Genomic DNA, 15,699 nt, shown 5'->3' on the forward strand with positions numbered 1-15,699 from the left:
GTATCACCAACAATAAGGCCTCAATAAGTAATACTGGCTACCGTTACACTCACCCCTTTCCCCCGTCCCCAAACCTTATCCCCATCCGGTCATGGTACTAATGTAATCTGCGTTGTGTTGACTGCATGGTTCAAACCCTGCACCAGCCTGGACTTGAACCTGCAAACTCACAGCCCCTTGGATTGGGCTGCTAGCAGAGGAGCAATAACCACTTATGGGATGGCCTATTAACATTCCATTGATTTCCTTAATTTAGCCATTTTTTGGTATCAAAACATTAATATCTGAAGTGCTCTACAGTATGTGACAACTTTTTTTTTTCCAGAGAAAACTCTGGACAACTCTGACAACTCTGACAACTCATTTTATGGCCCCATAGTTAACATTTAATGTAAATTATGCTGAAAATGATGTCACGAAATAACCGTAATGTTTGAATGTAAGAGAATATAAAAGAGAATAATGAAAAAAATGATTTGCCCGCCAGTAACTACTGAGTCCGGGGGGGCTCTGAACCATCTGGTTTTGGAGTTGAAATGTCTTCACTCAAACACTTTCACATATATCACTGTATTAACAGATTCCCCTAATAATATGTGATAGCCATATCGACTACAGTTGTAAGTAGGGAACATAATAGGAGGCAAGGTAGGAGATAGCAACCTTATAAAAATGCAACCGCTAACTAGTTTGGCTCAAGGGTATCACTCTGAGCCAATACAATTCTTTGCCGTCACCAAACAGTTTCCTAGCTTTGAATAAACGTTTACTAAATGTTTAGTAAACATATGCATATGCCATCATTATTTAGGTGGTGGGAAAGATGTTAAATTGTGGTAGACTAATTGAAAGGGATCCAACTGATTTCACAAAATAGGACTTTGTTCAGGTTCCTCACTGAGGAAAGTCAGGGACTGAATGAAACATTTGCACTGCACTTTTTTGCACTTTTGCCCTAAATGTCTATAATGTTTTTTTTTTGTTTTTTTAATATTTCAAGACTTCGTCTAACTTTTTGGCCCTGTGTGTGAGTCCTACCTGGTTGTTGTGAACTCCTATCTTGACTGCCGCACCAGAAGATCCAATTGATCCATTAATGGATTAAAAACTCTCATATGACTCAATAATAAAAATAAAAAAACAGTGGTGGAGAAGACCAGACCCCATGGCTTTTACGCCTTTTCACTCAAAGCTGGAATCTCCCTTTTCAGATGATCTCTGGCCATGTCGGGCTGCCCTGTTCCAACAGTAGCCCAGAACAGACAAACAAAAACACTAGCACCACCATATGTATTTTATGACACTTGATGGCCTTTGTAGTTGTATCTACACACTTGGAAAGGGAGAGGTAGCCTAATCAGTTGGTTGCAATCTGGAGCCCCACCACTAGATACTCCTAAATCTTACACACTCGGACTTGTAACCGGAGGGTTGCCGGTTCGAACCCCGACCAGTAGGAACGGCTGAAGTGCCCTTGAGCAAGGCACCTAACCCCTCACTGCTCCCCGAGCACCGCTGTTGTAGGATTAGTGTGTGCTTACCTCACTGTGTGTTCACTGTGTGCTGAGTGTGTTTCACTAATTCACAGATTGGGATAAATGCAGAGACCAAATTTCCCTCACGGGATAAAAAGAGTATAGGCCTTATACTGCACCCACAGTCCTGGTATAAACATATTAGGCTATACACAACCACCAGACCAAGGAAAGACTTATTATTTTTATAATAACTATGCTTGCATGTGTTACTTTACACTGTAGCCTACTTCAATGTTTTTAAAATGTCTATAGTGCAAAGACTGTGGATATGGTTTTCTGTAGCTGGCTATAACCTCACCTGATATAACCATGGTGCCATGGCTGTGAACAATTTAGCCACAGTCATATACTACTGAGGTGGAACACAGATGTCTGTTAGCCGCTGCTGTGTAATTACCAGGAATCATAAACCCTGAATCAGAGATGTGAACTGGTATGCTACTGTATCCTCACACACAATATATCATTCCATTATTTATCAACTACATTTTTGTTCAAACTGGGTGATTAAATTAAGTGGCCATTGTAATGTAGCCTATATTGTGAATGTCTGTTAGGCTATGTCTTGAAAAAAAAATGGGATTTAGGCTACATTATTCTGGATTAATGAGGTAGGCAATGTTGTCCATACTGGCAATAGGGGAGTTTCCGACTGAGAGTCTATGCAAACTTCTAAACTCTACCGATGACTTCAGAAATAAGGAGGTGGTCAGATGAGAGGAAAGACGATGTAAACTCGAGAGTTCTAGGCGACTTTGACCGTGCTGCTACATTCTTTTCTTATTGTGATTAGGCCTATGTTATGTAAATATTCATAATGAAATGTTGCAGAAGTTCTAAAACACATTTCAGACGATTAATTTGGAAAGTTAAATATTTAGAAAGTACGAAATTGTAATGGTGTCGGTGTTGGTAGCCTATATAAACTTGAAGACGAGACTGGACAGCGACTTTGCGTAACATTCCATAAACAATTATGAAAAGCTATCACAGGGTTCATCTGGTTTTGGAAAGGATGAATCCATGTTGACTGTTGTTCGTCAGTCCTTGGCTTGTTTGAATAGGGAAACACTTGGAGGACACTAAATTTCGTGACTCGAGCTGTTCGCAACTGCAAACTCTGACACAGGGATAGCCTATTCGACTCACTTGTTGGCAGTTTTTCTCTGAACATGGACGGTTCGTGGATTTTTGTCCTGGCTGCGTTAACAATAGGACTGATACAGAGGTGCGATAGTCATGGAGCTCGCGCAGGTGGAAGACAGAATGCAACAGATCTTTCTATTAGTCTTCAGACGACAACTGTTAGTTCAAACCAAAAACTTTCCTCAGTATCCAGCTCAAATATCTCACATCACAACAGTAAGCTGCCTTTTGGAGAGACTGGTAGAAAGGATGGATCCAAGGATGAATCCAAACATCGGCTCACTGACTCTGAAGGCAGGTTACGTAGAACTCCCAGGCAACTGAGCAGGAGTAGCTCAACTAGACACAGGACGCGGACTGTGACCGGAGGCAATGCCACCTCCAATGAAGGGAAGCCGGCTACATCCAAGCGTCTGGTTGGGTAAGATTTCTGTTTTCAACAGTAACCATAATTATGGAAACTATGGTTTTCACAATGTTGACACAAAATAAGTTTTAAGGATTAGTGTGCATTTTTATTATATTCTAAAACAGGCTATTATTTTATGTTTCCCCCTGTCCATCTAACCAAGCTGTCCTTGATCAAGCAACATGTCAAATTGCTTAAACAATTTCAAAAAAGTTGGAGTAAGGCTACCATACCAGGCTAGCCATAGTCTTCTTTTTCCTGAAGTCTAGGTCTGGTCTGAAAATGATCGGCGGGAAACGAAATGAATAGAGGCGCAATCACTTTTGACTGAATGTGTTTGGCTGAATACAATTCAGCGGTCCACAGAAGCATTAATTCGAAGCGGTTGTTAGATGGATGAAGTGGTCATGGTTAGGCTACTCCAAATATGTGGTTACCTTGCGTAACCTAACGAGTTCTCTGACAATATAGACGTGAAATCGTAGATAAGGCTATGATTTCGCAACATGATATTTCTCTGTCATCATGCATGAAGAGTGCGGTGCAATGTTCTGTGGTCTGTAAGTAGCTTGTTGCTTGTATGTTTGTCTGTGGGTGTCAGAGGGTCTTCCATTGCCAAATCTTAGCCCACAAGAGATCTTGTTATCTCATTAGTTTCTACATGTCAACAATGAGATCAAAAGTGAGATTGAGGTTTAGGCTACATCACATTTTTGTCAGATTTTTCCGGAACAAATTAGGCTACATGATACATCTAACATCTACATGATGTTATCAAAGGAGAGATCTTAACAGGGTCAACAAAATGTGCTCAGATTTGCTAAATGTTTAGACAAGTCAATCACCTCATTTGGAGAGGAAACGCACAATTTCACAATAAAGTGAATATGCCTATTAAAAGATGGCAAGATGTTAAAAGCTGTTGTTGAGAGGAGTCCAGATCTTTTTGTCATATAATTTTACAATAAATTGCCTCATCTTCTGTCTGTTTCAAACTGTTTCACCCAAGGAACTTGTCGATGATACAATAATTACATTTAGATCTCCTTGCTATCAAATATCCATCTTCAAAAACCCTATTTCCTGTGGTTTGACCCTGATTTCCATATTTGCATTGGTTATAGATGGTATGTGCCAACAATGCCTAATTTTTAGACCAACACACCATAGGCACACATATGTATTTAATAGGGCTGTCAAAATAACTGATTAATTTCGATTAATTAATTTGAGAAAAAAATAACTGATTAAAAAAAATAACGCAGATTAATGATTCCGTGTGACCTTTGACCCCGAGCCATTCTAGTCAGTAACCATTAGACTGTAAAATAAAGGAGAGAGAACAAAATGTGCTGCCTAGATCATTGATTGGAACATTTACTTTTAAAAAACAGCCTGAAAATGTTGATTAAAATAAAGCCCTCTGCAATGTCTGCAGCAAGGAATTTGCATATCACCGGAGTTCATCAACTCTAAAGTCGCACATCAATGCAAAGAAATAGTGTTGACATTCAGGGGAGTGTTAATTTATTTTCATTGTGTCCCCTATATATATGTGGCCTGAAATGCCTTGTATGTGAAAAAAAACTTCTTCCACTTTTGAATTGATTTCCTCAGCATATTAGGTCATATCATAGATTATTATGGCCATTATTTGAACAGTGAAAATAATAATAAAATAGTTTTTGAACTTTAATGTCACTAATGCTGATTATTCAATGATTCATTTGAATTTAAATATTTAAAATACTTTCACAGCAAAAAATATATATGCGATTAATTTAGATTAATTAATCACAGAGTATGTAATTCATTCGATTAATTTTTTTAATCGATTGACAGCCCTAGTATTTAAGTGATGCGGATGCTGGCCTGTGTTGATTTCAGACTAGCAAAGAGGCATGCACTGAGCTTGCAACTGGAGTACATCAGGTGTAAGATAGCAGGACCCTTCTTGTTTCAAAGGCTTGTTAAATGTAGCCTGGCATAACACCAAATACATTTTCAATTGAGACATAGTACCAGTACCTTACATTTATCTTCATAAACATAACTGTTGACAGTGACAATATTTGCCCCTGTACACCGAGCTTATATTGACACTGTATTTTTGAAGCTCAAAAAGACAAATTGCACAAACAAACATAGCTATAATTATAGTGATTATATTTAATACTTGTTGGAAAATCATTTGTAATCAATGACTGCATGAAGTCTGGAACCCATAGACATCACCAAACACTGAGTTACCGCGATACGCTTTGCCAGACCTTTAGTTCAGCTTCCTTCAGTTGCTGCTTGTTTGCGGGTCTTTTGGCCTTCAGTTGTCTTCAGTAAGTGAAAAGCATGCTCAGTTGGGTTTCAGTCAGGTGACCAACTTGGTCATTGGCAAGAATATTTCATTTCTTTGCCTTGAGAAACTCTTGGGTTGCTTTTGCAGTATGTTTTGGGTCATTATCCATCTACTGTGAAGCGCCGTCCTATCAGCTTTGCAGCATTTGGCTGTGTCTGAGCCTTGTACATCTGTAGCCTTGTACACCTCAGAATTCATCCTGCTACTTCTATCAGCAGTTACAACATTAATAAATACCAGTGACCTTGTTCTATGGGCATCCAGACATGCCCATGCCATAACCACCATGTTTGACAGATGATGTGGTATGCTTTGGATCATGAGCTGTTCCTTTCGTTCTCCATACTTTTCTCTTTATTTTATTCTGGTATTCATTAATCTTGGTTTAATCTGTCTAAAGAATTTTGCTCCAGGACTGGAAAGGCTTTTAAAGATGTTCTCTAGCCAAGTTTAATCTAGCCTCCCTGTTCTTGAGTGATGCTAGTGGTTTGCATCTTGTTGTAAACCCTCTATTTGTAGTTATCCAGGCGTCTCTTGATTGTAGACTTGATTGATTGGTGAATGCATATATTATATGGTACAAAGGAAACCAAGAAAAGTAAGATCAGTATGTTAATTAAGACCCTGGAGACTAAACGTTGTATCCAAAATGTCTCCTTTTAGTTTTTGTATTGTATTGCCACACCTCTCATCAAAGGTTTAATGTGTTTTTAGTGTCGTTTTTATTGTGGCACTCGCTAAAATGTTTAGCCATAGAGTAGTCTGGGTTCCCTACTCTGATGACATTGTGTTCTGCTAGGTTTTTGTATAGCCGACATACAAAAAAGAATAGGCAATTGATAATGATATGAGTGTCCTTGACTTGGTTAGATGTTGTGAATGTTTTTATTTTTTCACACAGGAAAGAATTCTGCGATCATCCACCTTAGTTGTCTTCCTTGTTCTTTCTGGCCTTTTGGTGTTAACCATTCACCAGTGCATTCCTTCTTTTTAAGAACATACCAAATTATTTATTTGGACACTCCTACTACCTACCTACGTCCCTACTACCTGTCTGATAGATTTATTTATTTGTTCAGCCTAATTATGGCCTCTTTCACTTGCATCAGCACCTCTATGCACCATATTGAGAGTTCCAAAGAACAGCTACCAAATCTCCTAAACAGCTATTTTCGTTCAGACCCTTGAATAAAAGTTGAAAGTCTACACTTCAACATGTAGCAACGTTCAAAGCAACGTTTTTAATTATTTCCTTTAGGATCGAATCTGGTGGTGCAAAGGAAAGTGACAGAAATTGTGTCAATGTCCAAATACATATGGACCTGTATGGAACTGTATCAAATGAAAGTTGTTTATAAAGGTGCCATAACTATGCTCCTCTGTATGCCAGTCTATAAAGCCTGTCCTGAATCAGATCAATTATTTTGATGGACTTGGCCAATATTTGGACGGGTGGAAATCTGAATAGGAAAGGGCCCAGACAATTCTGCCAGAGCAAATTAAATGAACTCTCGGACTCATCTGGTTCCAAGGCTAAGTGAAATGCACTTAATTATGAAAACGTGTGCCTCATCCCCAAACACTAGATTGTCCTGAGAGATACATAGGCGTTAATACAGAGATGGATGAGCATTTGAAAAAAAAACAGGATGATTTGGGACCCTGTTGAGACCTCTCCTTTAACGCCATCCAATTTAAGTTTAACTTAAGATGTGACAGTAAAATGTTCATTGTCTATTATTTTGCTCTGTATTCCTCCTAAAGGGTGTGTCGCAGAAACAGGCCAGAATTCAGTAATCTCTAAACTGATTTCTTTCTGTTAGACAAAGGCAAGACTTGTAAGCACCAATGCTTTCCTCTGGCTTTCATATATGAGAAACTAAGGAGATAGCAAGGAGGTGTATTTCTAGATTATGTTCTTTTGTGAGAAACCTTTCAGGATTTGTGTCTGTATTTGCAATATATGTAAGTAGGACCTCCTTATGCAAGTCAGTTTGTTGGGGTTGTTGTAAATAAGCACTATATACAATAATTTGACACTAGGTATGTTTTTAATGAACAACTACTTGCTATCACTAACAGACAGAACAGACAAGCACACCTGTTGTTCCCACTGCACTGTGCAATTCTATATTCCAGTGTAATTCTATGTTCCAGTGTAGTTCCAGCTAGCATGTTAGCAGATTTATTCTGCTCAAGAAGAAGGCCTACATTTTATTTTAAAAGAAACCCTGTGTTTCTTCCTAACCAGAATGTTTCTGACCTTCTGGAGCTGACTTTTCAATCTGTGTGTGTGTGTGTGTGTGTGTGAGAGAGAGAGAGAGAGAGAGTAAGCTTGTGGTTCTATATGTAAGTACTTACTGTTTGTTCCTTTCCTTTATGACCCAAGACCACATGTGTGTGGCCAGCAGTGCTGCTCAGGATGGGCTGTTGCTAGGGGAACCAACCGCTGCATTAAACGTAAGTATTCTCAGTACCTAGGAACACAAACCGGTTGTCAAATACATACATTAATCTATGCAGGTTCAATATGCTTCTACTGTAAAAATATGTCAGATCTGTGGACCTGAGATATTGCTAATGTATTCAAATCTCAAGCCAAGAGTAAATTACAGGTTGTTGTCTGTGCACTTTCATTCAAAAGCAAAGAAATTCATTGAGACTGTGAAATTAAATATTTAGATGACCATACTAAAACAATATACAGTATGTCCTGACTAGTTAGTCGGCCTGAGTACCAACTGCAATTGATTCTCACTATTTTCCACCACACTTTTTATCCTCAACAGTAATGGCACTGTGTGTGGTTTGTGACTTCCTTGTGAATTGGATTTAGTCATCTGAGGTCAATTAACAGACTCACTTACAACAAGCAAGGAGAGCCCAGACCTGCATCTATGCACATTCACACTTATGTGAGTGAAAACATAACATAGCTTCGGTGATTGGCTAGATAAGTGTGCTAAGAGAACAGAAGGATTTCTGTGAAACACAAACAGAAGTTTACAAAAACTCCTGAAATGTTATTGTCAGTGTAACTATCAACATGGTTACTACATTTTGTTGTCATCAACAGTCTGCTCAGGTTCCCGGAAAAGAAACCCTTCACATGGCTTTACTGGAAAACACATTTCTAATTATGGGTGTAGCTGGAGAAATGTGTTTTATATGACCACTGCAATATTGGATACCTTCATTTAATGTAGCCTATTTAAAAGCGGAAGGGTTGGAAGTATTGGGGAAGGTTTGAATAGTTGATCTCTTACTTAAGTGCCTGCTTAGGAGAATGTTACCTTCACCGAGATGAAATATTTGCCCAACGTTGTCTGTGTTACCTCTTCAATGGCCATGTTTGCAGCATTGGGCAATGCATCTGGGGGTAAACAGAATGCGGGTAAATGTCAACGCATCTGGTCCTTTCCTGGCTGTCACTAACAAAAATGTGTTTTCTTATCTTATGACATACTGTAAGCCTAAGGCTTTGATGTAAGACTATATGTTTAGCCTATTGAATAGCTTAATGATATAGAAGACAAACCATTTTGTAGAAAGATGCATCATCATATGAGATTTGCAACAATGTGACTCTAAAACAGTCTTTGGTAAGTGACATGTCGCTCTGTCTGCCACTCGTTGTCTAGCTGTGTGGCATTCTGAAACGTTCGTTTCAATTTGTGACATTGCAGTCGGGATTTTTGTTTGTTTATTCAAAGTCTCAAGTCCAAAGTAGCCTGGGCTATTCGAAGTGTCAGTTTATTGACATCATTTTCAATAGCCACTGCATACCCGTGTTTATTGGCGTGTTGTTGCAAAATCCGCGGAATCATTTTATGCAAGCAAACTGCATACAGGGAATCTTTATTGTTGACGTCAGACATGATAATCATCCAAACATCTTGACCCGTGCTGTACCCTGATTCAGTGCTACCAAAGCTCCACTTCTATCCTCTGTCTGGTCCCGCGCTGTGCTGTGTGAGAGGGGGAGTGGCTACAGTAGAGCGGAGAAACCTAATGTGTGCTTCTTATACCAATATATTTAACGATATCTTTTGCATTTTTTATCCAAACAACGTCAAACTTGACACTGCACTTACTGGTGCCCATAGCAAGACACCTGCCAAGTCTGAAATCAATCCCACGAACGGTTCGACAGATATGCGGTTAACACACAAATACGCAGATGGGGGAGTGGCTACAGTAAAGTTGTGAAAGCCAATGTGTGCCTATTTTACTGATATATTTACGATATCTTTTGCATTTCTTATCCAAACATTGTCAAACTTGGCACTGCACTTACTCATGCCCGTAACAAAACACCTTGTAAGTTTCAAATCAATCGGGCCAAAGGTTCGTCAGATATGTGGCACACACACTGACACACTCAACGTTCCTGCAATTTATTAGATGGTTCATGGCTTGTTTTTCTCGAAAGCATTCAAACCATCAATTAAAAACATGGTCACAAAGTTGAGTGCTTGGTCTTCAGTGAGGAAGTAGTGTGCAAATGGTAAGCGTAAAGACAACAAAAGGCAAAGGTCAATCAGCATCATAACTATTTTGATACATGCTGATTTACAGTATTTACAATGTTGTAACTCTGCTGGACGCAGTTGTTTATGTAAGTACCTCAGTTTTGAGCAACAGCACTGAGTAGGTTGGTAGTTCACCACAGTATAACTCCGTCTTCGTTTAAATACCCCAGAAGCAGCACACATCAGGAAGAAACAAAAGTCGTCAGAAGAACAAATCCCCATACACACACACACACACACACACACACACACACACACACACACACACGTCCTCACAGGGACTGTTAAAGACTAAGATACAAACACACTGGTGCTTAAGAAAATATTCCCCCACAGTGGGGGGGAAAAAAAGGCACAAATCTTGAACTGTGCGATTAGTATAAACAAATCCTGGGCTGTCAGTGGTGGCTTGTGCAGCCAGTATAACCCTATAGTGGGGAGAGTGAGGCCAGTAGAACCCAGGGAGAGTGAGGCCAGTAGAACCCAGGGAGAGTGAGGCCAGTAGAACCCTAGAGCAGAGAGAGTGAGGCCAGTAGAACCCAGGGAGAGTGAGGCCAGTAGAACCCTAGAGCAGAGAGAGTGAGGCCAGTAGAACCCTAGAGCAGAGAGAGTGAGGCCAGTAGAACCCAGGGAGAGTGAGGCCAGTAGAACCCAGGGAGAGTGAGGCCAATAGAACCCAGGGAGAGTGAGGCCAGTAGAACCCTAGAGCAGAGAGAGTGAGGCCAGTAGAACCCAGGGAGAGTGAGGCCAGTAGAACCCTAGAGCAGAGAGAGTGAGGCCAGTAGAACCCAGAGAGAGTGAGGCCAGTAGAACCCTAGAGCAGAGAGAGTGAGGCCAGTAGAACCCTAGAGCAGAGAGAGTGAGGCCAGTAGAACCCAGGGAGAGTGAGGCCAGTAGAACCCTAGAGCAGAGAGAGTGAGGCCAGTAGAACCCAGGGAGATTGAGGCCAGTAGAACCCTAGAGCAGAGAGAGTGAGGCCAGTAGAACCCTAGAGCAGAGAGAGTGAGGCCAGTAGAACCCAGGGAGAGTGAGGCCAATAGAACCCAGGGAGAGTGAGGCCAATAGAACCCAGGGAGAGTGAGGCCAGTAGAACCCTAGAGCAGAGAGAGTGAGGCCAGTAGAACCCAGGGAGAGTGAGGCCAGTAGAACCCTAGAGCAGAGAGAGTGAGGCCAGTAGAACCCAGGGAGAGTGAGGCCAGTAGAACCCAGGGAGAGTGGGGCCATCCAGTGAGAAAGCTATCAGGCTCAAGGTTTATATTCATTGAAAGAGAGAGCTTGTTTACACACATGCACACATGCTCACGCACGCATGCACACAGACACACACACACACGCATGCATGCACACACACACTCTGTTAAAAAGCTTAAAAGCAGTAGAGGCACTTGTCATAGACACCATAGACACAAACACCTTAGTGAGTGACTGAGTTGCATCTTAGAAGTTTAAGGATAGATGAAAGATACAATCATAGCAGTTGCATAACTTTTCATTTTATTTTGGGCCATACTATGGAATGTAAAAAAAAACTATTTTAAAATTGTCAAGCTAACATGAAAACATGTACCAAGAAAAACTTTCTTCTTTTGGAAGAATCTCAACCTCTGCTTGCAACATATCCTATTTACTTTGTACTGTGCAAACATTTTCCAGATGACAGTATGATTCTAATAATCTCCATACTTTCCCAAGCAAGTATTTGCTCTAGGGATTATACAGAGTTGTTGATATTTGGTAATGGCTGGATATTTCCTCTAAAATGCTGGACCTTCATGCTATTCAGTTCCTGACAGTGACACTGCCTCATACATAACCTGAGTAATTATACTTGTATGATAGCTGTTATAGCATGATTAAATGACTCCCGCGTAGGCCTTTAGTTTTATGACAATATATATTATGTTATATACTTAAATCTCTTGGTGCAGAGACATGGCAAACAGATTTCTTCAAGGAATGCCATGGTTAAGAGGAAGAATGCTCTTGAATGAAAAAGTTAGCCTTAGTCTTAATCTCAAGATAGCCTTCATTTCACAAGACAGCAATAGATTAGTGAGAGGTCTACAGGTACTGTATCTGTTTTGTTTTGGTCATGTTTGAAATTTGGAATGCCTGTACCTTGCAACTGTTTGATATCAACAAATACAAATCTTAGACCCCAGCCGTGGCGCGACTGGCTGGGGCACTTGCACCGTACGCCCGCGACCCGGGTTCGATTCCCTCCCCGTGGTCCTTTCTGGATCCCACCCCAGCTCTATCTCCTACTTGCTTCCTGTCATTCTTCACTGTCCTATCTCATTAAAGGCATAAAAAAAGGCCTACAAAAAAATACAAATCTTTAAATGTAATTAATTAAGGATGAGGTCAAAAAAGGCTTATTATCCATTTGCAATATCTTGCTTTATATTCAATTTAAGGGCAATTCAGTTAAGCGTTCATTTAACGCCACCTTGGTGAATAATCATGCATGAATATCGGCTTAAATAATAGCTTGAACAGTTTAACATGGTCCATATTGTAGAGCACTGACAGCCGTCTCTAATCTCTGCTCAGTCCTGTCACATTCATTTTTGATGAGTCCTCCAGCAAGTTGTTTTGGCCGGCAGATGTATAGCAGCTGCTAAAATATCATTGTGTCTGGCATAACACTGATCACACAAATGGCAGACCTTCCCTTTCCACTCATCAGAATGTCCTACACGAATGGAATCTATCACAACCAAGATGCCATTTAAGTACAATAGCTAATCAAAACTCATGCCAATTGATTTTCAGTGCTTCAGAAGATTAAGTAAGATACAAATTTAGGATTTTCTTGATCTAAGTAGTTTTCTTCATAAGCTTTGATCTATCCTAGCATCATAATTAAAATAAACTCTCTCCATACCTTTCCCCTGCCTTTAGATGTTGCATGTGTGCATGCCCCTGGCGTCATTCAGATTTACAATAGGGGCCCCAGGTTTCTTTGATGACGTGCTGATAGACGCCTTGGAAGTATACCCACTTGGATCTGTCCTGCTGAATTAAAACTGTTTCATAAGCTCATTCTTATATTACATTTAAATGTTAAGAAGATCGGAATGGAGAAAGGAAAGCATTAATGCAACACATTGTTTTCAATGAAAGATTTCTGTAAACAATCTGTGTTACATGCCATTTTATATGGTCACGCATTCTTTTATCTCCTTCAAATAAGTTCAGTATGGTTATTTAAATGCCGTGAAATCTGTTCTGAAACATTTTTTGTTAGATGTCTTTATGGGCTTTATAAAGTTTATAAATGGTGGTCGGTTTAAAGATGATGGACAGGATCATTTCAGGACATCTCTAACATGTTTCAGCATGAGTGATTTTAGCTTCATGTTGCCACAGACCTGCTCAGGGCTGTTAGGGCTGAATTGCCCGTGGCTTCCACCACCACAGACCTTGTCCTCAAAAGACACTGTGGGGATTAAAGGACAAGTAGTCCATAAACGCTTAAAATCACAAATCTTTCAGCACATCAATCTGATCATCTGACACTGCTGTATAGTTGAACTCAAACATTGGCAAACTTGAATGTAAGCAATCATTCCGTTGTCAGTATGTAGGTTGATTCAGTAATAAATGTCAATACATGCAAGCGTACCTAATGTGTGACTTGTGTCCATAGCCACCTCCCTCTTCCCCTTTTGTGCTCCAGTTTCCAGTTCAAGTGAAACTATGTCTAGGTCGGCAAAAAAGACACTCTCTAGACCATTGACTTTGTTTGCCTCCTCGACCATCATTGTCCAATAATTAGTATGGAAAGGGCTATGTGAAGAATGTTTCCCCATTTACTCTCTCCTGAACATATTATTTTATCATTCCCTGATGCAACAATTAAAGCACATATTTGTCAAAATGGACGGAATGTTCAGCAATTAGTTTTAATGATGATGTGCAAACACAAATCTGCACGACAGCAATTAATGCAATAGTGTCAGGCCGAACAGAGAGCAGAGTGCCAGTCAAGAGGCAGTGACACTGCTGTTAGCCCTCTCTCCGCGCTGTTACCCCACACCCCCACTCGCTTTCAAAAGGGCATGTTATCGGAGCACAGAGCCACTTATTGTTAGCACAGAAAAAGAGCTCCTGGATAGCTGGATGGGCTTCAAAGCCCACATATGTAGGTCGATCAAGTTCAGGAGAGTCATCAGTTCTCCATATACCATGACAAGGCATGGGGATTGCAGATCGGTAGTGTTTGAGGGAAACATGCAATGTCTTTGCCATCTCATCATCTGTTCTTTCTCTGATGATATTTATTATATACATTGACTACAAAAGAATATTATTCCCTCTCAATCCTGAACTTCCCTCCCAAAAGTATTCATATCCCACCATATTTCATCCAGTTACTTCAGATTCATGTTTGTTTTTAGCTGAATAGTTATGACCTAGGTGATGACTATGGAGGAATATGACTATGACCTAGATGTTGACTAGGAGGAGTATGACTATGACCTAAGTGATGACTATGAGCCTTACAGAAGTAACCTCAGTTGAATTCTCATAACACTGCGCTCTATACTGCCACATGCCATACATTTGAACTTGCAACATGCTATGTCTTCTTTAGACTGTATGTGTATATGAACTGGTAACATGGAACATTGCTAGCTTTGCTCACAAAACAGCTCACTTGCAAAATAGTGCAGGAGTGCCATTTGGAGAAGTCTGTTCTTTCTGTATTCTTTGTAGATGTCTGCCACATCTGTGTCAATAGGATTCCTGTGCCTGTAGACAGAGTGCTTGTGTTTATATAACACACTGGCGAGTAATGACCTGGTTTAGTGTTTGAGGACAATGTCATAAATATCATCGGTGCTGACCTGGAGCACATAGTCATCTCATACAATGGACAGTGTTTCCTATGGATCATGTGACACTAGTTTGAGGCAAGGCAATTCAGTTGTGGGTTGTGTGTGAGCATGAATGCACAAGCAATTCAGTTGGTATTGTGTACACTTTTTTCAATCATTAGAACAGCTAATTTAGCAATGTTCACCATATAGTTCACCAAAGTAGATAGCTGATCTTAATCTTGTCCATTGGCCACTTACAAAGCCATAGCACAGAGTATTATTTGCTGGTCTTTTTCCTGTCTTTGCTCTAATTCTTCTCTAAGAATTAGTCATGAGCAGAGCTCCAAAATGACCTCAACATTCCCACATAAACATCTAACATCTAACATCGGTCTAGAGGAGCCAGGGCAGGAACAAGGACCAAGTGCACACTGGGCCCGGGGGCAGAATTGGACCATGCAATCTCAATTCATCAATGTCACTGCACAACTGTATTTTGATAGTCAGCAGCGCATTTGAAGGAATCTGCTTGCACGCAAGACTGTATGGAACAGGTATTCCACTAAACCATGCTTTACTAAAACCTAGCAGTATAGCCTACACGCGTCTGCTCTCGTCTATTATTTGAACTCATAGGCAAAGTGAAACTAACTTCACCGTGGTGACAGGGCTCTACAGTGCGCCCATTTCACTCGCACATGCGAGTAAAAATGATGGCGTGCGAGTGCAAAAAAATATTTAGGCGCACTGGTGCGAATGAATTCTAACCATGTTAATGTTTGTCTACAAAATACACCGCAACATCGAGAAACATTACTGGTGCAAACCATAGAATCACGTCGCGAATGCAGCATAAAAACTACACCTCCCATCAACGTTAGCAGTTTCGCGTTGT

General features: G+C 40.3%; 1 protein-coding gene across 1 annotated transcript in view; it reads left to right on the forward strand.

Moving 5' to 3' along the window:
* Nucleotides 1–2,261: 2,261 nt before the first annotated feature.
* Nucleotides 2,262–15,699, forward strand: part of LOC143138930 (latent-transforming growth factor beta-binding protein 2-like) — a 95,137-nt gene continuing 81,699 nt past the window's right edge. The window contains exons 1-2 of the mRNA XM_076299411.1: nucleotides 2,262–3,105; nucleotides 7,836–7,906. Coding sequence (XP_076155526.1) covers nucleotides 2,711–3,105; nucleotides 7,836–7,906 — 466 coding nt within the window. The 5' untranslated portion in view covers nucleotides 2,262–2,710. The remainder of the gene's footprint in view (nucleotides 3,106–7,835; nucleotides 7,907–15,699) is intronic.

The sequence above is a fragment of the Alosa pseudoharengus genome, unplaced genomic scaffold, assembly GCF_046254945.1.
Source record: "Alosa pseudoharengus isolate Yale_2024_CS ecotype anadromous, Long Island Sound unplaced genomic scaffold, YU_APseudo_1.1 YU_APseudo_1.1_scf_22, whole genome shotgun sequence".
Classification (NCBI taxonomy): domain Eukaryota; kingdom Metazoa; phylum Chordata; class Actinopteri; order Clupeiformes; family Clupeidae; genus Alosa; species Alosa pseudoharengus.